At 47.9% G+C, this 25,537-nt stretch overlaps 8 protein-coding genes across 8 annotated transcripts; 4 read left to right on the forward strand and 4 right to left on the reverse strand.

Moving 5' to 3' along the window:
• Window positions 1-532: 532 nt before the first annotated feature.
• Window positions 533-4,337, reverse strand: BDV38DRAFT_263286 (DNA ligase (ATP) DNL4). The gene is made up of 7 exons (XM_032056169.1): window positions 4,165-4,337; window positions 1,992-4,096; window positions 1,808-1,939; window positions 1,618-1,750; window positions 1,460-1,565; window positions 971-1,409; window positions 533-910 (listed from the first exon to the last, which is right to left on the reverse strand). Exons 1-7 carry the CDS (start codon window positions 4,242-4,244, stop codon window positions 885-887), a joined length of 3,021 nt encoding a protein of 1,006 aa, XP_031907896.1. The 5' UTR covers window positions 4,245-4,337; the 3' UTR covers window positions 533-884.
• Window positions 4,338-4,421: 84 nt separating this feature from the next.
• On the reverse strand, window positions 4,422-8,387 carry BDV38DRAFT_263291 (putative C2H2 transcription factor). Its single transcript, XM_032056170.1, has 6 exons — window positions 8,075-8,387; window positions 7,757-7,973; window positions 6,114-7,683; window positions 5,794-6,060; window positions 5,596-5,740; window positions 4,422-5,542 (listed from the first exon to the last, which is right to left on the reverse strand). The coding sequence occupies exons 1-6, from the start codon at window positions 8,103-8,105 to the stop codon at window positions 4,617-4,619; spliced, it is 3,156 nt and encodes a 1,051-aa protein (XP_031907897.1). The 5' UTR covers window positions 8,106-8,387; the 3' UTR covers window positions 4,422-4,616.
• A 309-nt stretch (window positions 8,388-8,696) lies between these two features.
• On the forward strand, window positions 8,697-11,431 carry irs4. The gene has a single exon (XM_032056171.1). It carries the CDS (start codon window positions 9,066-9,068, stop codon window positions 10,758-10,760), a length of 1,695 nt encoding a protein of 564 aa, XP_031907898.1. The 5' UTR covers window positions 8,697-9,065; the 3' UTR covers window positions 10,761-11,431.
• Window positions 11,432-12,688: 1,257 nt separating this feature from the next.
• BDV38DRAFT_263321 (uncharacterized protein) lies at window positions 12,689-15,896 on the forward strand. The gene is made up of 8 exons (XM_032056172.1): window positions 12,689-13,048; window positions 13,107-13,317; window positions 13,373-13,949; window positions 14,007-14,045; window positions 14,118-14,186; window positions 14,270-14,529; window positions 14,582-15,225; window positions 15,291-15,896. Exons 2-8 carry the CDS (start codon window positions 13,115-13,117, stop codon window positions 15,332-15,334), a joined length of 1,836 nt encoding a protein of 611 aa, XP_031907899.1. The 5' UTR covers window positions 12,689-13,048; window positions 13,107-13,114; the 3' UTR covers window positions 15,335-15,896.
• Window positions 15,856-18,993, reverse strand: BDV38DRAFT_263324 (uncharacterized protein). The gene is made up of 5 exons (XM_032056173.1): window positions 18,588-18,993; window positions 16,645-18,492; window positions 16,501-16,580; window positions 16,287-16,436; window positions 15,856-16,236 (listed from the first exon to the last, which is right to left on the reverse strand). The coding sequence occupies exons 1-5, from the start codon at window positions 18,717-18,719 to the stop codon at window positions 15,978-15,980; spliced, it is 2,469 nt and encodes an 822-aa protein (XP_031907900.1). The 5' UTR covers window positions 18,720-18,993; the 3' UTR covers window positions 15,856-15,977.
• Window positions 18,994-19,022: 29 nt separating this feature from the next.
• spb1 (rRNA methyltransferase spb1) lies at window positions 19,023-21,989 on the forward strand. Its single transcript, XM_032056175.1, has 4 exons — window positions 19,023-19,178; window positions 19,238-19,387; window positions 19,439-21,122; window positions 21,182-21,989. Exons 1-4 carry the CDS (start codon window positions 19,161-19,163, stop codon window positions 21,736-21,738), a joined length of 2,409 nt encoding a protein of 802 aa, XP_031907901.1. The 5' UTR covers window positions 19,023-19,160; the 3' UTR covers window positions 21,739-21,989.
• A 19-nt stretch (window positions 21,990-22,008) lies between these two features.
• Window positions 22,009-24,042, forward strand: dot1 (histone methyltransferase DOT1). The gene is made up of 2 exons (XM_032052927.1): window positions 22,009-22,884; window positions 22,954-24,042. The coding sequence occupies exons 1-2, from the start codon at window positions 22,340-22,342 to the stop codon at window positions 23,915-23,917; spliced, it is 1,509 nt and encodes a 502-aa protein (XP_031907902.1). The 5' UTR covers window positions 22,009-22,339; the 3' UTR covers window positions 23,918-24,042.
• BDV38DRAFT_297503 (ATG16 family protein) lies at window positions 24,043-25,488 on the reverse strand (the record flags this gene model as incomplete). The annotated part of the gene is made up of 3 exons (XM_032063127.1): window positions 24,043-24,624; window positions 24,678-25,256; window positions 25,396-25,488. 3 exons carry the CDS (start codon window positions 25,486-25,488, stop codon window positions 24,466-24,468), a joined length of 831 nt encoding a protein of 276 aa, XP_031907903.1. The 3' UTR covers window positions 24,043-24,465.
• Window positions 25,489-25,537: the final 49 nt, after the last annotated feature.

Here is a 25,537-nt window from a genome sequence, read left to right on the forward strand (position 1 = left end):
TCCCCATCTATATTATTCCTCGGATATACTGCCAGATAAGCAGGTGGCTAACTGACTATCGAGCTAGTACACATATCACTTTTATCTTTAGGGAGGGAGCAAGACATAATATGATAGAGAGGTTGTCGACCAGGCCGAGCAAAGCAACAGAGTCTATAGAACGGTGAGATTGTTTAACTACTACCTATCATGAAAGCTGACGCGAAATGCTAATTCGTGACTATTAGGAAATGGGTAAGCGTGGTCCTTACGAGGTTTTCTCGTTCGGTTTGAGAGATCGGAGTATTTTATGCGTAATTTTGAAAGAAGCCTGGTTTGCATTAGGGTTAGACGTTGAATTGCGATGAGCATCACATCTAAAACTTCGGCATAAGCTAAACCATATTCAGAGTGGTCATATCTTAGTCAGCGGTCGCCTTCGAGGTATTTATTATTTTACTGTATGGTATTCATTCACGCTGTAATGCATGAGCCAGGTCATCCTTATCCATGGATTGACCTTATTTCTCCTCTGTTTGCATTGTGGCCAAGTCTTGTTCTCCCCTGTAGGTCTTATCTCTGTCCAATGGTAGAAGATGGATGCTCTGGTCGGGCTTAACTTTACGCCGTGCTCTAGAGCAAACTCCCGCCGTGTTCCGCGTTTGGGCAGTGTTGCAGATAACCAAGTAGCCAGGCAAGTAGGATAGGTTATGTGGTCTTTTACAGTTCTTCCAAAGTGGGTGTGTCATTATGCAAAACTGGGGGTATGTATGTACACTTGGGAACGAATGTTGCACATCGCCGGCAGCACCGGTGTACGCATTTGGATTGGGTTTAAGCCCATGGGAAATGCCCAACGACTGAGTTGATTCTTAATGTGCGTGTGGATGATGCGAGGTGCCCTTTTAGGTACCTCTAGAAGGCTGGAACCCTGTAGGAAATGATCAGAATGGAAGAAGTCCTAGTGTACCATAATCGGGCTTCAACATACCCTCTTCATCCAACAGCGTCCGTTGTTTCCAGCACTCTTCTACCCATTCAGCAGTGACGAGGTGTGGTACCTTCATCCCCGGTTTTGCTGAGTATGATTTGCGGATTGCAGAGACCTCTGAAGATGAGCTATCCGGAGCTACGACGATGTGAGTAACCGACGAAGATTTCGAACCCACAACACTCGCTCCCGCAAATTGCGCAGTGTTGCGTGCTACATGGAGACGGTATTTCTGATGGATTTGTGGCGTCTCGTCTACTTCTGCACCGTCCACTTTGTCATTCTGAGGAAAGAGGATGGTTAGACCCTTGAATAGCCATCCGGAAGGCATCTCCCATCCGGCATTAACTTTCTCCTGAATACGCTCGTTGAGTTTCCGGGCGATTTTGGGATGCTGAGAAACATCAAAGTGATGATCATTGCTCATCTGCTTCAAGATCTTGTGACAGTCAGCAAGTTATAGTATCCTATTCTGAGCGGGATGCTTACCTCCTTGAGCTCGTCATTGGTGGTACTGCGGGCATAGCTATCATTGAACCGATCAATGCTCGCTACAATCTCCTCCTTTTTGTCCTGTGTCGCGAAGAAGACGTGCCTGGGTGCGCATTAGTAGACCAGGAACCCTGTTCCAGACTGAATTAACGTACCTGGGTTCAAGAGGAAGAAGAGAATCAGGCAAACCCGCATCAATTTCACTCTGCTTGATACAATCCAGAATCCAAGAGGGCCGGATAATATCGACCTTGCCGCTTTTTTGAAGAGACGCGGCTTTTACAGTCTCTGCATAATATGTGAGTTGACGCTAATGGTTCAAGGAGTCTCCCAAGGCGCACATACTTCTGTCCGCGATACAAATTGTGCTAGGAGCAGCATTACTCGTCTGAAAGAACTTGCCCCCATTAGCCTTCACGAGCTGTTCTAACTCCGCCTTTGACTTTTTGACTGGTGTGTTCGAGTCGGTTGTAATGTCTGTAACTTGATCAGTTCGTGCCTTGACGTTACACCCGGCCTTCCAACGTACAGAAATTTAGCCCTTCGAAGATATGTCCAGATGGCCCGGCGTACTGAGCCTCTGCTTCCGCATTGTACCCTGCAATAGCTAGAGGTTTCTTGTTATCCCTCTTCGCTCGTTTCTTGCGTGAATTATCCACATTGAATTCTTTCTCTTTGCGCTCTTGTTCCGCATTAGCTTTGAGGTCGAGGAACTCTTGCACTGAGAGAGCGCTTTTCCAATCTTTGTCCATACGCAGCTTTTTGAAGCGCGGAAAGCGTAGCGTCAGTCCGATACGAAACTGATCGCTGACAGCTACTGAAGCTGCCTTAACGCAGAGAACCACCGAGTCTTCGGGCTTTATCCACATGTCAGGGCGCTCATACTGCGCATCTCCGCCTGCCAGTTCTATGTATGTCGCGGGAGGCCTCTTGGGTTTCCACTCGTGCCATTTACCGTCTGTGTGGTGCCGGATGTTTGCATAATCAGCTGCAGTAAAACCTCCTCCTACCTTGCAGAAAGAATAACACTTCGATGCCAATCCTCCTTGTGAGGAATGAGCATCATCGACCCTTAGCCCACATAAAAAACTTGAAAGGCCACCGCCCCGATGACCTGATCCATAGTACCCTCCGATCACGACGACATCCAATGACTCTCCGAACTCAGTCATATATTCTGGCTTAACTTTCATCCAGTCATCGTGTCTTTCATTCAAGCGATAGGGTGATCTGGGATTCTTAAGTACCAAGCCCTCGGAAGCCTCTTCCACAACTCTTCTCAGAGCCTCCTCGACCTCAGTTTTGCCAGTAGCTTCTTCGTAAGGGTGGATTTCGAATCTGCGATGAACAGGCTTGATACTTTTCTGCAATGCGTTCCGGCGGTCACGAAGGGTGTATCTTGTCAGATCACGTCCGTTCAAATACAGTATGTCAAAGACACGGAACAAGGGCCGGGTAGTGCTCGAGTATGGATTTCTCTGTTCGGATAATGCGGCCGTCTTAAGTGTGCCAAAGGGGGCAATGGCATCCTGTTCAGTATCCCAAGTAATCATTTCGCCATCCAGAATCAAACTCTCCACTCCATCTGCAAACGCATCGTTGAGATGTCTTGTCAAAGCACCATTGTCATCTTGTATGCCATGTCCGTAGAGATATGTGTAATCCTTAGCTTTTCTTGACCAAAAGCGAAACATTCTACGCCCTGCTACCGAATCGTTCGAATCCATATGAAGCTGCATACGCTCCCCATCAAGCTTCTCCTCAATCCAGAAAACCGGATCATCTTCCGTCAGCCTCATCCGGCTAATCATCCGATCCAGTGAGTGCATCTGAAATTGGGCCAGCTGCGGTTGGAAACACTGCATCAACGTGATTCCTCTATCTTCAGCTTCAAGCCGGATATTAGGATCGTGCAGTTCCCAACAGACGCGTCGAAGACTACTCGAAATGCTGAACAGATTTTCCGCGTCTGGATGGAACACATCAAAGAAGGTGCGCTCCGTCGCTCCGACCTTCATTTGTCGCAGGATGATACGGATAAGCCACATGAGCTCTTCTGGACTCATCCGTCGGTAGAATTCCGTCAAAATAGGCAACTGCTGATTTTCCTTAGACGCCGTGGATAGCAGGTCAAGTTTCTTATTCACTTCCTCAATGGTCATATCACCCACTTCCGTGCGCATTGGCCGCTTCGAGAGTACACCGTAGCATCGACCTGCGAAATCACCAGCCATGCTGGACGTAGTCGTCTGTCCGGGTAATTTCCAGTTTAATAGATTGAGAGCATCCTCCGAGTTCTTATCAATTTTCATTATTCTGATTAGAAGTTTCCCGATAGCCTTCTCCTTCATTCCGTACATTGCCCGATCCCGATCTTTGTCAGGAAGAATCAATCGAAACGCGGGATATATGTCATCCCCGACCTCCTTCCTCCATCTTGAGATGAAGCGGTCGATAACATCTCGCCGCTTTTCCAATGGAGTCAGATTAGTGCTGGACAGTCCATGAGGGCCGACCTTCTTGCGCGCAGGTCCAGCTGGATTCCTTTTGATTTCACTCAATGGATAGAAAAGCGTCTGGAACAAAACATGAAACGGCAAAGTAGTGGAATGATTTTGTGGGCGGTTGGGATACCTGGCGCCCAATTGATTAGCAAATGTGTGCAATGTCCAGCGAAGGGAAGTGAGAGTTGTCGGTATTACTTTTCATCTAGGTCAGACTGCTCATCTTCAATGCGAGGATTAGTATTGGCAGGCGCATTGTAATCGTCGTCAGAATCCATGTCGCATACAAAAGACTAGATTGTAAATCTAGGTAGTGAACCTGGGTTTCGAGGGCAGGATGCATGGAATACTAGTTTATATCTGCATGTTTGGGGTCTAGGCTGCAATAGGCAACGATAAGATAAAACCTAACGATTGGATTCGCCCCAAAACATGTGACATCATATGGACTTTTGCTCATCACCGCCTTCAACTAAGGTTTCTAAATTCATGTATATTCTCTCCCCTTGTTGTCACCATTGTCAAAACCTATTTCTCTTTGACATAATCTAGGCTATGATAGGGTATTGAGCACTAGGGAAACTTAAGAAAGAAGAGTTTGTCAAAGAAGATAAGATGAGAAAGAAAGAAATCGTAGCTGTACATCAAGGCTATTTGTCGCACGTCATCAAATCCCCAAGCCTTGTCAGGATTGCAATAAATCTCGTAGATATTCCCCAGGAAATAAGACCAGTAAGTGTCTCGCAGCCAACCTGGAGAATCCGTCTAGGGCCTTCGGGGGCACATATATCCCCGACGCCAGTCATATTACCCTTCATCCCCTGCCCTCCTCGAACAAAGATCTGAACCAGCTCATCGTCACAAGGACGGTCAATATGGAAGAACGTGGGCTCGCTGGGCAGGTTCTCATCTGGCCCACTACGGGGCCTAATATCTGGAAACGCCTGTGAATGACACGTGCCATAAGCCCATAGAGTAAGTATTGCAAGAAATACAGCTACCGGCTCATGGAATGCACCGGTCGAATATCTTCGCACATGCCACAAAGACGCGCCTGCGTGTATAACCGCGAGCCGAGCCTTATACTGATCGTGTTTGATCCAACGAAGTATATAATGCCACTCAATCGTCTGCTGGCGCGCGCTCCATCGAACCTTCTCCGTTGCTAGTGATGTTACCAAGGTCTTAACCTCACGAAAAGGTACGAGTAATATAATCCGAGCTTCGTGAAGATGTAGGACGGTCGGGTGTTCTAGGCCAGATGCCTTAGCTATCGTGCTATTTGCCGCCCAATGGAGAATATCCAGGCAATCACATGCGCTATTACGCCACCTCGAGTACGAAGGTATACCCGGTAGCCAAACAGATCCCGAGGGAATCGCAGCCTCCATAGGCTGCTTCTTGGCAGTTGGATTCCAGAACGACAAAGGCCGGCGAAAATAGTCACCCACCTCCCACATGCGGTGGTAAAGCGCGTGGACTAACAAGATGTGACCGAATTCTCCTATATTCGCAACAAGCTTCTTCTCAATATACAACGTGAGCACGGCGTTGTATAGAGAAACCTCCTCTCGGCCTAAGGGACGCATGTTAGACAGAATTACGCATGAAAGGAGACAGGAGGGATACCTGTAGTTTTGTCGTAAAGTCGTCTCCAGGCATCAGCGGAGCCTGCTCGCCAGAGGCTCTCGTCTGATGGTAGTGGAGCTTGACCATCGTCAAGGGAGAGCAATAACCGACCTTCGAAGTGGTATGCAAGCGTACAGTCCAAAAGCTAGTATCTTTATCAACTATGTTCTCGCTCAAGTTCCGGTTTTTATATCTTACCCATATGAAGTAGCCTGTTCTTTTCCTTGTTTCATCCTCAACCCATGTAGCCCAACGAGCGTCCTGCGAAGTGTCCATTGGTGGAAGCCTTGACTGGGTGGAAGCACATAACAACCCCTCACGCGTCGAAATATTAACTAGTTCACCGATACTATCCAACGCAAGATCTCTACTGTGCTCATTGTGTCCGTGAAGCAATCCGACACAATTTAGCATTATTGTCTGCATAAGCCAGAGAGGTGTTCCTCCTAGACGACACTTCTCTTTCTTTAATAGCAATCAGTGGATGCCCTCAATTAGATATCAAGGTAGACTCATACCTCAATGTGTATAGCTCGCCGGAGAAACTCGTGAAACGCCGCAGAACAATTATCTTGTTCATCAATACCGGCGGCATAACTGCCTATTGCTGACACAGCCATTGTCAATAGCCAATGACATGCATTCGGGTTGAAAGTAGGGCCATGTAAGATTGGGTATACTGTCTGAAAAGAGTCAAAGTAAAGTTCGATAAACTGCGACAGGGCTTCTCGAGGTGGAAAGACGTTGTTTTCAAATTTGGGATAGAGAAAATTCTCGGTGCAACACAGCTGGATAAAACTCTGATAGATGTTGTCGTACATTGCAGGTTCGATCTGAAAATTGAAGGCTACTTCCTCAGTTGAAGCTTCCTCCCTAAGTTCCTGGATGGTAGGGAACGAGAATTTATACTGGCCGCCTGTTCGATGTAACTGAGACCGGATATCTATTAGACTTGCAGGCCTTAGTCCAGGATCTTGCTTCCGCCTGTATTTCGGAAGCCGAGCGCCACTTCCGTCTATGTACGAATTTGCTGACCGTTGGGAGGCGTTGCAAGGCCTTGATTGGGGCGTCGATGATTGAGCAGCATCACGGGGAAAGTGTCTGGGGCTGTCGACATCAGTACCTAGCGATGTGTTTCCAGAAGGAGTCTGATAAACATGCTCTGGTAAAGATGGACTAGTTTGGTCCGCGCTGATAACTGGGGGAAGCCATGATGCCTGGCGCAGGGAGCTTTCGATGGCCCCTCCTTGCGAAGAATGCGGGGGATGACGGTCTGCAGTAGGGCGGTCACCGGGCGCATCAAGCAACAAATCGTTCGAAAGCCAGTTGATCGTTGAGGCCATTGCGGGATCCAAGTAGGGCTGTGGAAACCCCAACTGTAACTGTTGGTTATGTGCAACCACCATACCCATATTGATATTAGAACCTGGTACTTCAGGTTGAAACTGATGGTTTAATCGAGCTCCTTGGTCACCTGAGAGTGTTGCCCGAATGTCCGACGTGGGTATCTGCGGATACAGCTGCTGAAGATTTACTCCTGTGAAAGAATCAAAAGGAAATCGCGCGACATCTATCACCCCATTACTATTAGACAGATCCAAATTCCCTGGTTCAGAAGCGCGTCGGCTATCTTGGGGGTCATTAAGGTGTTCATTGAAGTTTTCCCGAGAACTGGAAGTGGTTTTGGAAGAGCTTTGCCCAGACAGCTGGATCTGGAATTGACCAAGTTGGTAACCGGGAATCTGAGAAGATGGTTTTCCTTTGTCCTGCGCGAGAGGGATGCCTGGATTTGCCGCAGGAGAGCGGGCATGACCAGAAACCAGCTCCTCGGGCGAGCCATCCACAGAGTCCTGATTTCGGGATGACTGTTTCCGCGCTTTCGCTTTAGATCGTCTCTCGGTTGGATATTGACATTCCAGTGATCGATTATCACAACGGATGCATGGTGTTCCTCCGCTACATCGCACTCTTGCTACGGCACATTTGAAACAAGCCCGAAACGTCTTTACCGTAATCCGATGTGTGCGGTCCTTCCCCCCTTCTGGTCCCAGGGTATGGTGACTCAACTCGTGACGATGGAGTGTGTCACTGGCCAATGTCAGCTGTAACTTATCTATGGGATACCGAATCGTTCTCTGCTTATTTGAAATTAGAAACGTACGTTCTCGAGAAATGCCGGCCGCACTGCGTACATTCAAAGGGCTTTTCTTTAGTATGACTGCGAAAATGACGCTTTAAATGCTCCGGTCGCCTAAAGATGCTGTGACAGATAGAACATTCAGTTTGACTGGAGCCCGTAGAAATGGGCTGTATCTCATGGTCGTAGTTGTTCCTATCACTCAATGTCGCTTCTTCGGCCTCATGGCGGTTTGCAACTGCTACCACGTGTTTGGTTACTTCTTCTGTGCGTCCTCTTACGTCTTTCACAAGGTAACTTCAGGAAGTCCTTGAGGGAAGGAAGATGTAACCAAATTCATACCTGGGCCAACGTCGCTGTTCTCCGGGGACATGGCGTCTCACGGACGATTGTTCCTTAAGGCAGGCAGTGCTTGAGAATTTGGCATGGCACCTCGGATAGAAAAACAGATCGCCGTATGACAAAAGTGGCGAGAGGTGCATCACGAAAGACCGTGCGATGCTGGCATTTCATCACTATGATCGGCCGGCTTGAGGTATTCGAACCCTGATCGGGAGCAGGTAGATGAAAGTTCTTCAAGCAACAATCTTTCGAGGCAGTGGATCGAACCACTAGTTCCAACTTCGGGCTGGATTACGTCGCAGGGCAACTTGAGAGGGTTAGAAGCGGGGAAGAATATTTGGGTCAATTGAACGTTTCTCCAGAATACTAATTCACATCCTGTACTAAGAGTACGAGTGGGGACCCCGTGATTGGACAATGAGCATTGGTCGAAATTCCCCGCACTGCCGGTTGTCTTACCTTTCGGTTAAATGTGGAAAAAGGAGAAAAAGGGAGGGAAAGTAAGGTTAATTCCAAGAACAAAATATGATTAAGGGAAAAGAAGGCAGATTGGTTAAGTGTATATTGCTTGAATATAACATGATTCTGAACAATCAATAGTTTTAGAGATAGAGTAACTGAATTTGGTTTGCTAAGTAGAATGTAGTATGCCATGAGCTGCTCGGTTAATATATGGTTACTATTGCGATTTTCATACAAAGTACTCTGTACTCCGTAGTAAAATGCTCCTCCTCGAGCGGTCCAGAACTACTATTTCCGTAGATGGTTAGCCGATTACCTGGTCTAGACTAGCCCCGCAGATGACTTCTTAGCAGAGCTCAATTTGTTGTCTTTAATTTGTTGCCGTAGGTACAAACATCAGTTCTCTCCAGGTATTTATATGCATGAGTGGATCAAGTATGCCTTTTTGGGATCTCTTAGTATTTGTATGAAACGTATAGCACTGCACATCTTCCCTTGACATCTCAACGACTTCAATCGGGTCTCATGAATGGCGTCGCCCGCTCCGAATCAGCGGGTAGCTCCCCATTTATCTCCTGGCCATGTTCATAATTCTGTGACAGCTTTGCAAGGTGCTACCACTGCCTTTCGTACAAGCGCTTCTAGAAGCAATTCGCCTGCAGTCGCCCACAGAACCGGAGAAGCCGCTGATATCAACAGCTATGATCTCGGCCCGGATCCCCGTCCCGATATTGAAGCCGAAGTGCCACCCGAAGTTGGTTCCGTAAAGGACAAGATCGGAAGGTATACTGCCCATTCTCAGAATGCTCTCGAGAGCGTTCGAAAGAGCCCAGCAACTTTTAGACCGGAATCCCCTCAGCAGATCGCCGCCCGGTTTGCTGCGGAACATCTCCCTCTGCATAGGAAAAATACAGCACCAACCACAGATAGTGGTGTGATACGAGGCACAAATGGACACCAGCCAAAGAACGATAATAACGTACGAGATGTGAAAGCGTTCAGGCCAAGCTCAGCCGAGAGCGTCGCAACGAATAATAATCCGATCGGGCGACACTCACGGGATGAGGAAGCTGGGCCGACTCGAGATTTATCTATCCGTCGAAAGCCGATCATACAACCACCTAATACACCTCTAGACTCTACGCGACATGCAGTGGCAAAGTCACGTCCAATACCCCCAGCACCTCGAAAATCACGACTAGTCACAGGCGGCCCAGGGTCAGCGGAACCTGCCACCAGAAGCGGGCAGCCCAGTGAATTGAAGGCCTCCCTCGAGTCACTAAGTCCTTGCTCCTTCGGCCCCTCCAAGGATATATCTACCTCATCAAATGAGAAAGCTCCTGCATTGCCTCCACGGCCTGGCGGATCACCCACGCCTAACGGTGGTTTAAGTAATCATCGAGCCCTTCTGGCGAAGAATGATGTCCCAAGCCGATCATTAAGCCCGACTGCTTCGTCGATTTACGATCGACGACGTAATAGCAGTACTCCGAGTGTGCTTGATGATTCTACTAGTTTGAGTGAAGGCGCCCTTTCAGATGCAATTGTCGCATCATCATTGGCATCCTCCCGAGCACCACCTACAAGAAAGGATCCACCACCTCCCCCTCCGCACCGACAACCAAGGTCGCGCTCAATATTACGTCTTCACAACAATGGGAGAGAGTTTTCCCAATCTCGGAGCCCATCCAGCCCTTTGCGACATACACTCCGAAACCCTGCTAAGCCCGACGATGAAGATGATAGTCACCACCGACATAGAACACATATCATACGGAAACATCCACATAAACATCACGAAGGCGATCGGAAGAGATGGCGGAGCGAGCTTACGGAAAAGGAGAGAAAACGCTACGAGGGCGTATGGGCGGCCAATAAGGGGCTCCTCGTTCCTACCAAAGAAGAAGTGGACAGGCAATGTTCCGAACATGATCCACTGCGAGACATATGGCCTTCAAATGCCTCGGAGATGGTAGTGAACAGCGTGGTTCGAGACATCTGGTCTCGGAGTCGCCTCCAATCCTTCGTGCTGGAGCAGATCTGGGATCTAGTTGATACACAAAAGATTGGGCTCCTAACAAGAGAGGAATTCGTTGTTGGGATGTGGTTGATTGATCAGCAATTGAAGGGACACAAACTGCCTGTGAAAGTTCCGGACAGTGTCTGGGGCAGCGTGAAGCGTGTGCCTGGGATTAGTTTACGCGATATTGACTTCCATTCCTGACGTGGCGGTGGGCTCCATTCCATATCATTCGTAAAGGATGATCCAGATATGGAGGACAGTAATTCTATTTCGAGAGCAATACTACCTCAGTAGTTAGAGTAAGAACCTAGTTCGCACTAGTCGGATCGGACATTACTAGTTGCCTGTACGGTAGTGTCAACATGACCCGCCTTGGATTGATTTGATAGGTATCTTCAGCTGACCAGAATGTGCGTATCACGGTGAATACTCGGAGATAATCGGGCTCCAGTGTATCCTTGCGTACGGACGGGAGTCGACAAAGGTTGCCGACCGGATATCTCCATTCTGGACCGGAATGCATCCGGGAATGGCGTGTCGTGTACCTCCTACTAGTAGTACCTACCTTAAGTTGGCGCGGGCCTTCATTCAATTAGAGTTCACCTAAGGCGTGTCGATCGATTAGTCCTCCTTTGCCCCGAGATCTCCAAGGCACAAGCTAACCATTCTGGCGCCTTGTTATCAAATCGATCTATCGATCTCCCTGGGTCACTTGGCTTTTCGTTCGCTCACCCCTTTTATCTCACCTATTCGTTCTTGTACAGGGCAGGGAGGAAAGATGTGAATTGATCATTCGCAGACATGATAAATGAGGGGATAATCGTGATTAACTTGGGTTGTGTGTGTGTGTGTGTGTGTGTGTGTGTGTGTGTAAACGTGGCAAGCCACCGGTATGTATACTAGTAATGAGTTCCAGGTGTCAGTCAGTAATGTAACCACTATACGGAGTACTCCCGTATCGAATATGACAATGTATGTATGTATGTATGTATGTATCACGTGATATATGCGATCAGGCCATGGCCCCGTCGATGTCGTCCGAAAGCGGTTTAACGCAGACAAAGAAAGCAAAATGAGTGTGGAAGCTAACCTGATCAGGAAAAATTGAGCAGAGACGGACGGAAGAACGAACGAGCGAGAGACAGAGAAAGCGAAAAGCAAAGGAGAGCAGAAGTTCTGTTTCTTGTTTTCATAACTCAACTTTAGCTTTGGATCAATGCATTGCATTTTTTTTGACTACGACATTCGAGGAAGCTTCAATTCAGGGGAACCAAGAGGAACATGCTTTTTGACTAATCGCGCGAATCGTCCGCCACATTTACGCTTTCTTGGGGACAAAAGCAAATCCCGAAGTGTGAGCGTTCGGGATTTGAATCGTTTGACTATGGATGATTAAGCCCCAGTACTACACCCCAGTTCTCGACGCTGTACGGCGTATATCAGACCACCTCTTCGGGTATCGAAATAAACACTACCTTAGGGATCCCCGTTGTCGTATGCTTCCCCTAGTAATGATGCGCAATCCGAGTATCTACTAGTCATCAATGTCGGGAACACTCGCGGTGAAAGTCTTGAAGTCCCCTGTGTTATCGATCGTTGCGGCTGCATGACACCAACTGAACATTGGCAAAGCCGGTTCGTTTCTAGACTACCACTACTACTATATTATACTTCTCAAATTGCTCAAAGCAATCGCCATGGTTCTGGAGAACTTCCAGAAATTCCATGACAACGGAACCACCACAGTTACACAGTCCAAGGTCGCAAGGCCCACCGTGGTGCGAAAGAAATTTGCCAAACCACCAGTCAAAGTAGCATGTCTCTCCTGGTACGTTATTCCTTTGCTTTAATGCTTCTGGCCATGACGACCAACCGTAGGACAACGCCCGGTTTTTGGGATCTGGACTACAATCATGCACCGTGTGAGACAAAGTCCCTGTCTTACTACCAGGTGCTTTGTCCCCTATTGTATCGGACCTGGGCTGACACATGCTCCCTAAACAGTCGTGCTTCAAGGACGCGCTGTGATGGACAAGATCCTTGTTCCAATGTAGGTCTTTCTATGTCTCATTCTCTCCAGTTATCCTCATGTCTCTTCTTAGCTCCCCTCCTCGCTTTTTCCTCCCCCATTTTCCCTTTTTTTTTATTTTATTTTATTTTTTTTTTTTTTACTTTTCTTGTTTCTGTTCGGGCTTCTTTTCTATGTCTGTTCTGGCTCTTGTTGAATGGTGTCTGTTCCCCCGTGTCGCAATATGTTCTCCACTTTGCCATACACTATCCCCGCAAAGTACATTATAAAGGCGTTTACTGAGACAGTTACTTCTATGAAAAGTGCCTCGGTAAAAGAAGGAAATGCTCCTATCTGCCTAGTAAACGAGGCGGTCCAAGGAAGAAGAAAAGGGCATCCTCCATCTCCCCGGAAGGATTTTTTCCACAAGATGATGCTCACAGTTCGACCATTCACCCGGCAGCATCCGGCTTTGATGAGTGTACGTGATGATGGGTAAATCCTAGAGCTAAAAGCAACCAATACTCACTCGGGTACAGCGACGGGCATGTTTGGTCAGATCGATGGGCTGTCGGTACCAGGGGCCGGGCTGAGAAGCTTGGATTTCCCGTCGGATGTTCAGTCAATGTTCGCTGACCTCTTTATCCCCCACGATGCTGGTCATCCACCTGCACAAATGGAGCCAACCCCCTCGCCGTCTAACATATCAACTCAGTCCTTGGTAAGGACGTACGGCTCTGAACACGACATGTGGGTTTTACATTGCCCCAACCGGACTACTGGTCCCTTCTAATCTCCCAGGCAGACTCAACGCCTATTACGACTTTATTCATCATTATTTCCCTATTCTTCCGCCCAGGGTAGCCCCGGCCTCTCCAGACAGGCCATTGGATGCGGTTGGTTCCTATTCCGAATCTCCGACAGAAGAACCTCTTCTATTGTACAGACCACGGTCCCCTCTTAGCCTTGCTTTGTCTGCAGTCTTGGCCCTCATACCCCATCCGAGTGACCTGGAGCCCTCATCTCCTGCCTCTGTTATCCGACGTAGGACATATGCACATACGTTCTCCCAATTGGCCAATTCTAGCATCGAAGCAGATTGTGAGCTCCATGCCTCTTCTACCGATCCATCACAGGCGCTCTCAAGCGAACGCCCTCTCATCAACAGGGAGAGCTTCCACCCCCATGCACCCGTGGAACTTGAATCTATTCTTGCGCTGTTGGTGCTCTCCGTATACGAATACACTCAGCGAGGAAACCTGCTTAAAATGCGATACCGTGCGGGTCAGGCATTGGCGATCGCGCTGGATATGTCTCTGCATTCTTTGGGAGAAGAGTATGATGAATTCGCGGAAGCTCGTAGAAGAGCTTGGTGGATGACAGTATGTCTGGTTTGATTGGAATCATGTCTATTCCGCTAACCTTGATTCTTACCATAGTATTACTGCGTTCTCCAAGGGTCGATTGTCAGCACAACAGTGAGTTTTTCCCCAAGAATATACCGCCTCTCTCTTTCCTTTGAAGGCTTAGCCGTTAACGAGGTCAACCAGCCGCTGGCCATTGTTGCGAACGATCCTCAATTTGTAACACCTTACCCGCGCTTTGCCGCTGATCCAGATGTAAGTTTCACCTGCGCCCTTTCACCAATTGGAGGTTCTGTGCGGACCTCAGCTGAAGGGGCAACCTTTAACATGATCTACAGGGTTGGGCTGTTCTGATGCAAGCTCAGCAAGTGCTAGTTTCAGCAACTCAGTTCGTAATTGACCTGAACAAATGTATTTCAACAAGGACCAATATGCCTTACATTTACGAACGGATGCAGCAGCTCGACACGTGGGCAAGCTCAGCATTGGCACAGTCTAACTTGCTTCCTATTGTTCCTCCGTCCTTGAACTGTAGTGATGGTATGGAATTTACAACAGCTCAAAGTATACGTTCAATCTCACGGATCAAGTTATCCAGGTAGGTATTTGCATAGAAATCGCATTCCAACGTATCACTGATCTTATTCTAGCGCACAAATAAAAACCCACCGCTTTAGAGCATTTTCAGACATCCCTATCTTCATCAAGAAACATTGTGACCTAACCGCAGCCAACTCCAACAGCCTAGCAGCATGTAATTCTGCCAAAGATTCCAGAGCGCAGAATGGAATCACTGACATTCGATGCTCATGCGGAGGCTTGGAACCATTTCAACAGCCGTCGAGCGAGTACACCCCTTCCACCGCTTCATCTACGTCCTCGGATTATCAGTCGATCTCCCAATACTCGTTTACCAGTGGATTCCCATTCAGCATTCAACACTCTGCCAAAGTTTGCCTTAGGGCTGCTCTGCTGATCTCACGCATGTTCCCGAGTCTACCCATACCGCAACCAATTATGAACGAGCCAAAGAGCCCGCGGGGGATGACGTTACAACCACCGAACCAGCTTCCTCGAACTATGCCATCATTTGCCTGCTGTTTGATGCAAGGCAGCTACGCTATGCTAATGATATTCTACAAAGCGCGCGTAGAAAAGCAGCTGTCACCAGACTATGGGAATAAGACTACTCCCTCGGATCGATTGATCGAAGAACTCCGACAAGGACTAGAGCGAATCATTGCTACCGTGACCAATTATGCGGCGGCTTTTGAGGCGTTAGACGGCATGAGAGGTAGGTCATATTCCTATGCATGCTCCATACATATCATGAGTGCCGCAGACTAACCATCAACCTAGATGAAATCGAAGGTGCATATCAAACGGCGTTCCCTCAACCATAATTTTCTCCCTGGTTTCTTTATCCTATTGTCTTTTGTTTCCTTTTAACTGTCGAGTTCGCTCTCATACCCATTTTACCGTTCTTTTGCTTCATCGCGGTGGGGCGCGATACTTCTTTTCCATGGGGTTAGATATCTGGTACATCGGAATTGGGATCGATGGATAAAGTATAACTCAAACAAAAAGTGAACCCCTTATAATATTCATATGCGGCGTTATATATCTTTGGGCTACGGAACACGGGGGTTTGCCTGTATCATTTTTAATGACGATAACTACGAAAAATCATCTCCTTTCAAATATTCTACCAATGGCAGCTATAATAGTATCCATGTCTAAAGAGCGCATCAGGTTCATAGGAAGGGTGAGATATTTCACATCTATTATGTTCCCAATATTGTAATCAATATCTGTGCAGCAGAAGCAAGGTATTCTATTTAAGACCCACCGTTGCATAGGAATGGGCTCTATTTTTTCTTCTTCTTTGCAACTCTCCACCCAAAGATGTGTACGAAGTGTACACAAAAAAAAAAAAAAACTCTGCCTAAGATGTGCAATAGCAAACCACGCTAGGCTGGGAGCAGAATTTAGTAGTTGTCAGTGAAGTGCTGATCGAGAGGGTATGTGTCAAGTGTGGAACTGCGGTTAAAGCTTTGAGCGGATACCTTCCAATCGGAACTTTACATCCTTTAGAACCTTACTAGTCGGTTTCCAGTCGTCAAACTGTCGTAGAAGTTCCATCGTTTCTTCATAAAGCTCGCGTCGGACGTACTCTTCTTCAAGGAGGCCGCGCATGGCGAACGGAAGGATGTAAGGGTTCACGGACGAAGCAGGGGGGCTTCGCTTGATGCTAAGCGTTGCATCCTGGACATTCGACGTTTCCAGAGCAAATTCAATAGCCAGCCTAAGACAACATTAGCTTAATGAGCTCTAACTCGAGCAAAAGTAACATACCGATACACAGCTTCGTCATCATAGAGACGTGAGTGGCCTTCACCACTATACAGACTACCTGCTAAAGGCGAACTCAATTCGCGGATAAGGCTATGATCTGGGAGTCCAAGATTTCGGAGCTTAAGAGCAAACCCAACCAAATGTGATAAGCTGCGAGATATATCAGCAACGGCTCCAAAAACAAGCGTAAGCACTTGAAGTAGGAACAACATACAAACTCGGGGCATGTACTCTACCGTCGACAAATACTGCTCGGTAGACATACGGATGAGCCACCGGCGAAAACAGCGATGACTGCCATTAGAAACTAAAATTAGCCGTTTCACAAAAGCTGCTGATGAACCCTGGAAGCACATACCTCTAGAGAAACGAGTTGGTCATCGATACTTCCTATATATGAAATCCGTACACCGAAATCAAGAGACGTTTTAAGCGCTACCTCATAATCCTTTGAAACTTGGCTATGAGGCAATGCAAATTCAAAAAGCTCACCGGCAGAGCCACTAATCCATCGTGAACGATAATCGGAGAAAGGCCCCATGTTAACACCAGCCATGGCGCATACACCGACCCGAGCAGCGTTAAGGCACCCAAAAGATATTAACTTCGCAACTAACATTATTGCAACAGGAACACCCTGACTGTGGCATGCAATCAGTATGAAGTCAGCCTGCCTTATCTTTTCCATCCAATTCAGCAGTAGCTTCCACAATAAATCCACTCGCTCAGCAATGCGACCTTCGCCTTCTAACGCTATCTTTTCAATATCGCACGTATATGCATGATCATCTGCCCAGTTTTGAAGAGCATCTGCAGCCATATTCGAAAATCTGATAGATGTACCAGTCGGCTGACCAAGGACACTCCGAATTAACGGAGCAGGGAAGTACCCGTGTATTCCTATGACCAATGCTCTTTTAATAGTTGGTGGGTCCTTAATCATGTAAACATGTCTATTGTCTGGCTCCTTGTTGTAGTGCAAGAATCGCCCTATCGTCTGTAAAAGACTAGGCTTCTCTTGCAAAGCGAAGGTGTCTCTGAAACGCGGAAGAACTTGGTTAGGCAAAATTTTCTGTAGATGCTTTGAAGCATTTGCTTCGGACGTATTCACTGCAGGAGCAGTGGAGCTGGAATCTAGCCCAGAAACAACCTGTTCCGGAAGAGCAGAACTGCTTTTGGGAGACTTTATCATAAGAGTTCCCTTCTTTGAGAGCGCTACTTTTTGCTCCAGCTCGGATTCAAGATCATCCTTGGGTTTCTTTATTATGGAATCCTGGATAGTAGAGGCTTCAATAGACTGTACTTCCTGGGACTTCGCCTGCGAAGTGTCTTGTGAAGTCTCTCTGAACCAGAAAGACCAGCCTGATGGTTTAGCGCTTTTAGTAGGTTCATCTGCTGAACTATCTGCGGTGGGCTCGTCCACATTTTCATTTGATGCAGGCGATGTATCAGCAGGGTGTGTCGATTCATCAACTGCTGGCGGGTTCTCACGGTGGGGTTCATCTAAACCCTTCGACGACGAGGAGCCGTACCACATCTGGAGCCAAGATCGCTTATGTGCTGTGTCGTCAATCTCTGCCGTTTCAGGAGGCTTTGTTTCGTCTTCTTGATCTTGATTAGCAGGTGCAGCGTCCTCCTCTTTTGAAGTCTGATTTTCCGCAGTTTGGTCCACTAGGGCTGGGGGGGCTGAATCTTCCGAGGAATTATCAGGAGGGGTTTCAATCCTGGAAGGGGCCCAGACCCATGAAAACCACCCACTTGGTTGCGATGGCGTTTGTTCCTGACAAGCTTCTACCTCCCCAGACCCTGCATTCGTCTCAGTCGCAACATCCGGTTGATCCTTATCAATGTTGGGTCCCGTGCTGGCGCCTTCGTCATTTGATGACTCTTTATTTGTTGATTCGGTTGCTGAAGCAATAGAGTAGGGCTGGGCTTCTATTGCTGGTGAAGACGCAGTGCCATCGGATGCGATATTGATCCGGGTTGTGGTGGCGTCGGCAGGAAGCGAGCGAGTCGAAGCGCCAACTTTTCTGGTAAGTTGCAGAGAAGGATTTCGGGGGTGTTTAGGAGAGGCAAGCTGCGACACTGGCAAGGGAGAGAGACTTGAAGCTACGTTTTGGGCAACCGAGATGCTCTCACGGGCAACCTCGGTAACTGGGGCCGCTTTAGATGATTTGGAAACGGGCCAGGCTCCTGGGTACCAGTTCTATGAGAGCAACCCTTAAATCAGCTACCAATGAATACAGAGAAAGGCAGTAGAATAAAGAACTTTGTAAAATTATACGAAATTCTTAAACTTACTCGACTGCCCCCTTTTTTTAGTGAGCCCGAGCGTCCTCTGTCATTCGACGGTAATGTCCCATCGTTTGACGATTGTGATTCCGCAACTGACGGAATGGACTTTACTCTCTTGCGAGAACCCGTGGGCGCCATGAAAGTAGAATGTAAAACATTACCATGAACTGCACAGAATCTGTTGAGCAAATTTGGAGGACAGGGGCCTCCAGAACTACAGGAGTCGAAGATAAGCCATGGGGTGGTGGTGCCTGCTGATGATCTGCGTCGAGTCAAAGCCACGGGGGAAAAGAGAGATTTAGTCGGCCCAATAGAGGTGATATCACGTCACATGGAATCCCGATTCCTGACCGCCTTTGGTGCCTAGGGTTTATAGCTATGTGGCTAGTGATCAGCCACCGCCACATCTGACAGAAAAGGGTAAAAAAAAATTATTCCACGGGCGGTGTGGATTCGAGATCCAGGCGGCCGATAACTTTTTTCTCTGGTTTTTTATATCAATACCAGTCTACCAGGACACCATCATTCTGCCAATTCGGGTCTTTGTGTCGAGCCTGCCTCGACTACCCGTCTTTGAAAATGGCAATCCAGAAGAAGGTACGCTGGAGAATTCTATAAAAATGATAGAAGATAACCCGTTTACTGATTACGAGTAGCATGGTAAGGGTCGTTTGGACAAGTGGTATCGCCTTGCGAAGGAGAAGGGGTACAGAGCTAGAGCTGCGTTCAAGTTGATCCAGCTGAACAAGAAATATGGTTTCTTGGAGAAGAGCAAGGTCGTTCTCGATCTTTGTGCTGCACCAGGTGTAAGTGTGGATGAATCTTTTGTACCAACATTATTTTCTAACAATACATAGTCATGGTGTCAAGTGGCTGCGGAGTGTATGCCCGCTCAAAGTATTATAATCGGTGTCGATCTCGCCCCCATAAAGCCAATTCCACGAGTTATCACTTTCCAGAGCGATATCACGACCGAGAAGTGTCGCACAACTATCAGACAACACTTGAAACATTGGAAGGCGGATACAGTACTTCATGATGGTGCTCCAAACGTTGGTACAGCGTGGGTTCAGGACGCTTTCTCGCAAGCAGAGCTGGTCTTGCAGTCGATGAAATTGGCTACGGAATTCCTGGTTGAGGGCGGTACCTTTGTCACTAAAGTCTTCCGGTCTAAGGACTACAATGCGTTGTTGTGGGTTTTCAAGCAATTGTTCACGTCGGTGGAAGCCACAAAGCCCCCGTCGTCTCGAAATGTCTCCGCCGAAATCTTCGTTGTCTGCCGTGGCTTTAAGGCACCGAAGCGCATGGACCCTAAGTTCCTTGATCCGAAGCACGTATTCGCGGAACTGGCTGATCCAACCCCAAATAACGAGGCTCGTGTGTTTGACCCTGAGAAGAAGAAGCGCAAGAGAGATGGTTACGAGGAAGGCGATTGGACGCAATTTAAGGAGATACCTGTCACCGATTTCATTAATACAACCGACCCAATTGCTATTCTCGGCCAATACAACAAACTTAGCTTTCAACAGCCCCTCAATGGAGATATCGCATTGAGCACACTCAACCGGTTGGAAGAAACGACGGATGAAATTCGCACGTGCTGTGAAGATTTGAAAGTGCTGGGCAAAAAGGAATTCCGCAACTTACTACGGTGGCGATTGAAAGTGCGTGAGAAATTTGGTCTTGTCGTGAAGAAGGGAGGGCAGGCCAAAAAGGATGAGCCCGAGGAAGTGGCCGAAATTGCCCCAATGGATGAAGAGTTGGCCATTCAGGAAGAACTGCAGCGACTCCGGGAGAAGGAAAGCTCCAAGGCGAAAAAGGAGAGACGTAGGGAGAATGAAAAGAAGCGCAAGGAGATCGTCCGCATGCAGATGCATATGACAACCCCTATGGATATTGGTATGGAGCAAATTGGTCCCCTTGGAGATGATGCACCCTTTTCACTTAAACGTGTCGAGAGAGAGGGTGCCAGGGATACAATCGCTGCTGGGAAAGAAGTGCCGATTGAGAGTGAAAGTGAAGATTCAGAAACCGATGCCGATGCCGAGAGTGATGATGAAGGCGATCGACTAGAAAGAGAGCTTGATTCACTATACGAGCAATACCAAGATCGCAAAGAGGACAAGGATACGAAACTTAGAGCCAAGAAAGCCAGGAAAGATTTCGAAGCCGATGAGTGGGAGGGCTTTTCGGAGTCGGGTAACGAACAGTCAGATAACGAAGACTCCGAATTTGGTGCAGCGAATGCGACGAGCGTTGCACCTCCGAAGAATGGAACACTGTCTAATAATGCTGCAATGTTCTTTGACCAGGACATCTTCCAGGGCTTAGAGGATGTTGATGACGTTGAGGATGAGGATGCTGATGAGGATAGTGTCACTGAGATGAACGAGGACGACAATGACCATATGGAGATCGAGAATCCTGTTTCCAAGAAGCAGAAGGCAAAGGATGCGAAGACAGGCACGCAAATGGTCTTGGACTCTTCGGATGAGGAACCTGAGGAACTCGATGAGCCTCGGAAGGAGAATGGTCAACTTGGTGAGTGTTACTATATCAGATTATATGGTTGCTTCTGCTGTTGCTAACCATAAACATAGACATCGATATTATCACTGCGGAAGCCATGGCCCTGGCTCAGCAGATGGCTAGTGGTGAAAAGAAGTCTCATGACGTGATGGATGATGGGTTCAATCGGTATTCTTTCCGAGACGTTGATGGTCTACCGGAGTGGTTCCTCGACGACGAGACAAAGCATAGTAAACAAAATCGACCCATCACCAAGGCTGCTGCGGCTGCAATCAAGGAGAAAATGCGTGCCATTAACGCTCGACCAATCAAGAAGGTCATGGAAGCCAAGGGTCGAAAGAAGTTCAAGGCTGCGCAGAAGCTGGAAAAACTGCGCAAGAAGTCTGCATTGCTGGCAGATGATGAGGCACTCAGCGAACGTGACAAGTCACAGGCCATTTCGAAGTTGATGAGCAAGGCGACCAAGAAGAAGCCTAAGCAGCAGGTGAAGCTAGTCGTGGCCAAGGGCAACAACAGGGGTATCTCTGGTCGTCCACGCGGGGTGAAGGGCAAATATAAGATTGTGGACTCCCGTATGAAGAAGGATGTTCGGGCCCAGAAGCGTCTTGCGAAGAAGAAACAAAAGTAAAGGGAGTGAAGGTCATATAGACGAATACCATGCGTCGTGACCCGCCGGTGTAATTAAGTTCCAGCAAATTTTGATACCCATTTGAGGGGTGTGTATGTATAGAAGCCGCATATTACAGCATTTTATATATATCCATGTACAGAATTGTTGTGTCAGCGAATCCGTATGCTATGTGCTTAGATTCCATCAAAGATAATGTATACAGGGGAAAGCAACTATTAGTACACGCGGGGAGGGCGGCTTAGAGATCCGAGTCGACGGACAGCGGGTGTGCCTAAGGTTAAAAAGACATGCGGTCCAGAGTGGCGGCGCTGAACCTTTATCGATCGCCGCAACTTTTTGGCTAAGGCTTTGCGCGGCTCTTTTCTTTGACATTTCCGCTCGGTCAACGGTCTTTTCTTTCTCTTTCTACCCTCTTTTTACTCGTTTTGCATTTTCGCGCTGGTTATTCTATTCTTTCAGACATTCTTTCTCTGCTTTTTCCAGTACATATGCTACCTCAAATATTTTAACTGCTCCCCCCACTTATCCATATATCGTCACATATATTGGTTTTGTATAGTACATCCCCGCCTGAGTGCGGCGCGTCCAGCTTTACTCGATGGGATTCTTTGACCACCTCCAAAAAGGAGGAGGCTTCTCTTTACAGCCAAAGAAGCCTCAGATACGTAAAATTGTCCAGACACGGCCTGCGCCTCCTTCAAGAACGTCATCACTGACTCCCGGTACATCATCGCGTGCCTCGCCCTCTGATAAGCCGAAGAAGACGCAAGGATCGGGGAGCAGGTCAGTCTCGAGAGATCCAGACCTTACATCTTCGAAACGGCGATTGAACACTCCGTCACAGAATCGAAAGCGACAAACTCCAGAACAGCGACTTTCCAGTGATGATGATTCCAGTGATACGGATACGTCGTTCGAAGTTCGTAAGCGCGCGAGAACGGGCGACAGTGCGGAGCCAGATTTTGAGAGGCGGCTACGTTCCTTGAAGGCATTCTCCGAAGCAGGAGTTAAGTCATTGCCGATAGTACATGCAGCCGACATCACATCTGTCCAAAAGGCGGGGTGTTTCAAACCAGCTTTTCGGGGCACGGACCGGCCTATCGAGATATTGTTACAGTATCCAAGCGCTTCCCCGAAAGAAAGGTATGATAAAATGCAAAAATAGCATTGATGGTACGCGGGATTTGCTAACGAGTTTACTTCGTACCACAGATACAACCTTGTTGTACCCCGTGACAAAGATGATTTTAGACCTATCGACGATATATTCCAAGTCATCGAAACTGTGTCACAAAATTACATATCGGAAGACGAGGTGGACTATTTTGATAATGAGTCAACCGGGATTAAGAGAAGACTACGACGAGCGCTCGCCCACGCGTCCGAAGCGGAGTTTCGAACTGTTGTAACGGATTATAATGATGCGATTGAACGATTAAGGCGCGATGGTAGTATCGCAAAAAAACTAGACTCGACTCATCGGCTGAATTTACCACTCGTCGAGAGGATTTTAAACCAAATTTATTCGCGCACTGTGTCACCTCGGGTTGAATCACTCCGTCAATATGAGAACGGAACGGACAATGTCTACGGAGAATTGCTACCTCGTTTCATCAGTACCATTTTCAAAGAGACGGGATTGAAGTCGGGCCAGGTTTTCGTCGATCTAGGATCTGGCGTGGGTAACGTTGTTTTGCAGGCGGCACTGGAGATTGGGTGTGAAAGCTGGGGCTGCGAAATGATGCAGAATGCATGTGAACTTGCCGAGCTCCAGCAGACTGAGTTCAAGGCTCGATGTCGCCTATGGGGAATTGCACCAGGGAAAACACATCTCGTTCGGGGCGATTTCCTCAAAGAACAGAGTATCATCGATGTCCTAAAGCGCGCAGATGTCATCTTGATCAACAACCAGGCCTTTACTCCGCAACTCAACAACGAGTTGATCAACCACTTTCTAGACATGAAAGAGGGTTGCCAAATCGTGTCCCTCAAGTCATTCGTCCCTGCAGGCCATAAGATCCAGTCTCGGAATCTAAATTCGCCTATCAATCTTCTTAAGGTAAAGCAGAGGGAATATTGGTCCAACAGTGTCAGCTGGACCGACGTTGGTGGCACTTATTTCGTCGCTACCAAAGACAGCTCTAGATTGAGAGCTTTTGCAGAGAGCATGGGGTGAGATGCCCGCCTATTCACTGCGCGGTCACCAACAAACTGGTTTTGGGTATCTTTCCCCCTTCTTACTTTTGGTACGTTTTGTTTATCCTGGGTTGATAAATACTACATACAATTCCCTGTAGGCCTCTCTTCGATGTATTATTTCCCTATTCTTACCTTTTTCTTTCTTATATTTCCTCTTTCTTGTTTCTTTTTGGAAATAGCTACTTGTCTCGAAGATATGATACCACTATTCTTGTATAAATGTTGGCATGGTTTCTTCATTTCTTTGGGATGTCTGTTTTCGGCTCTTCACCTGTTGTGCCCAGGGACCCCTTCTGTCCTCTCCTGATATGTTCTGGGTTTTCGTGGCACATCGTACAAGATACTGCATTGCTAGAATTGCGCGCCATCGGGAATCGGTGAATAAGTGGGTATCATGAATATGGTATAGAGAAAGGTTGATATAGATCTGGATATAGCCTCGAGGAAGCCCGCAATATTACCCCGGTCTGAGAGTGTTATAGAAACAATAAGAGTTGTTTCTGCTGTCACAAAATCTCGTAAAAATCATGAGAATCGCGAGGCTTCGTTCATCGCCTCCGCTTCTTTGCCCATCCTTGCCATCCAACGGTCGACTAACTCCTGGTTTTCCTTCTGTAGCCGGTTTGACCGCTCCTCGGCCATATTGAGCTGCAGGTTTAGAGATGCAAGCTCATCTTGGAAATCCTGATAATAGGTTAGTCAACAGATCCGGTCGGGTACAGAGCAAAGTGTCGTACATCTAGCAATTTAGCTTTCCCCTTCAACTCTTCATCCCTGTCCTTCAGTCGTAGTTGCGACTGAGCAACTTCTTTCTCTAGTGCACTAATGCGACGTGTGTCCTGCGAGCCTCGTTTTCGCAGTTTCTCCAGCTCGGCCGTTGTGCGAGTAAGCCGATCCTGTAGCTCTGATCGGGACCGTTGCGCCTCAGATAGATCTGTGCGCGCTGCAGCTAAAGCATCCGGGAGAGAAAGTCCTGACGACGCTACACCTTGTTTCTTGGGGTCTGGCACTAGGGATTGGGGAATATCATTGTGGCTCTCTGTCGGGGCAGAGCTTTGGGTGCTATTGACAGCTGTTGCTATACGGCCGGTCCGATCGGCAAGTTGTGTATCTGTAGCAATGGATGGTTTGTCAGTGAGTATGAGAAACCGCGTAGGAATATTACGCTCCAGACACAGCTGTCCCTCCAAGGCGTACAGGCATTTAAGATAGCAACGTTGGCTTTTTCTCGTCGATCGCGAGCCGCCAAAGCGGCGGAGTACTCCTCTCTCCAGTGGGCCATTGATAATCACGATAAGCGCTGTCGAATAGAGCAGCTTTAAATCACGGATACATTGTGACACGAGTTAGTCACGCAGCAAATTAGGAACGCGGTACAGTTGTTACTAGTAGTCGGACCTGTACGGAAGGCCTTGTCAAGGGTTTTCGAGGTGTTTTCTAAAGGGAGACACACACAACTTCTTGTACAGATAACGGTGGACCGTTGGTGAAATGATCGGACGATGCAGCAACACGTGCACACCGCCTGCTCCACCGCCCCAGCGTCATGCATCATCGAAACCAACCGCCTCCCATTAGCTTCGGCTCGTTACCGTCC

Source organism: Aspergillus pseudotamarii (assembly GCF_009193445.1).
Source record: "Aspergillus pseudotamarii strain CBS 117625 unplaced genomic scaffold BDV38scaffold_98, whole genome shotgun sequence".
Taxonomy (NCBI): domain Eukaryota; kingdom Fungi; phylum Ascomycota; class Eurotiomycetes; order Eurotiales; family Aspergillaceae; genus Aspergillus; species Aspergillus pseudotamarii.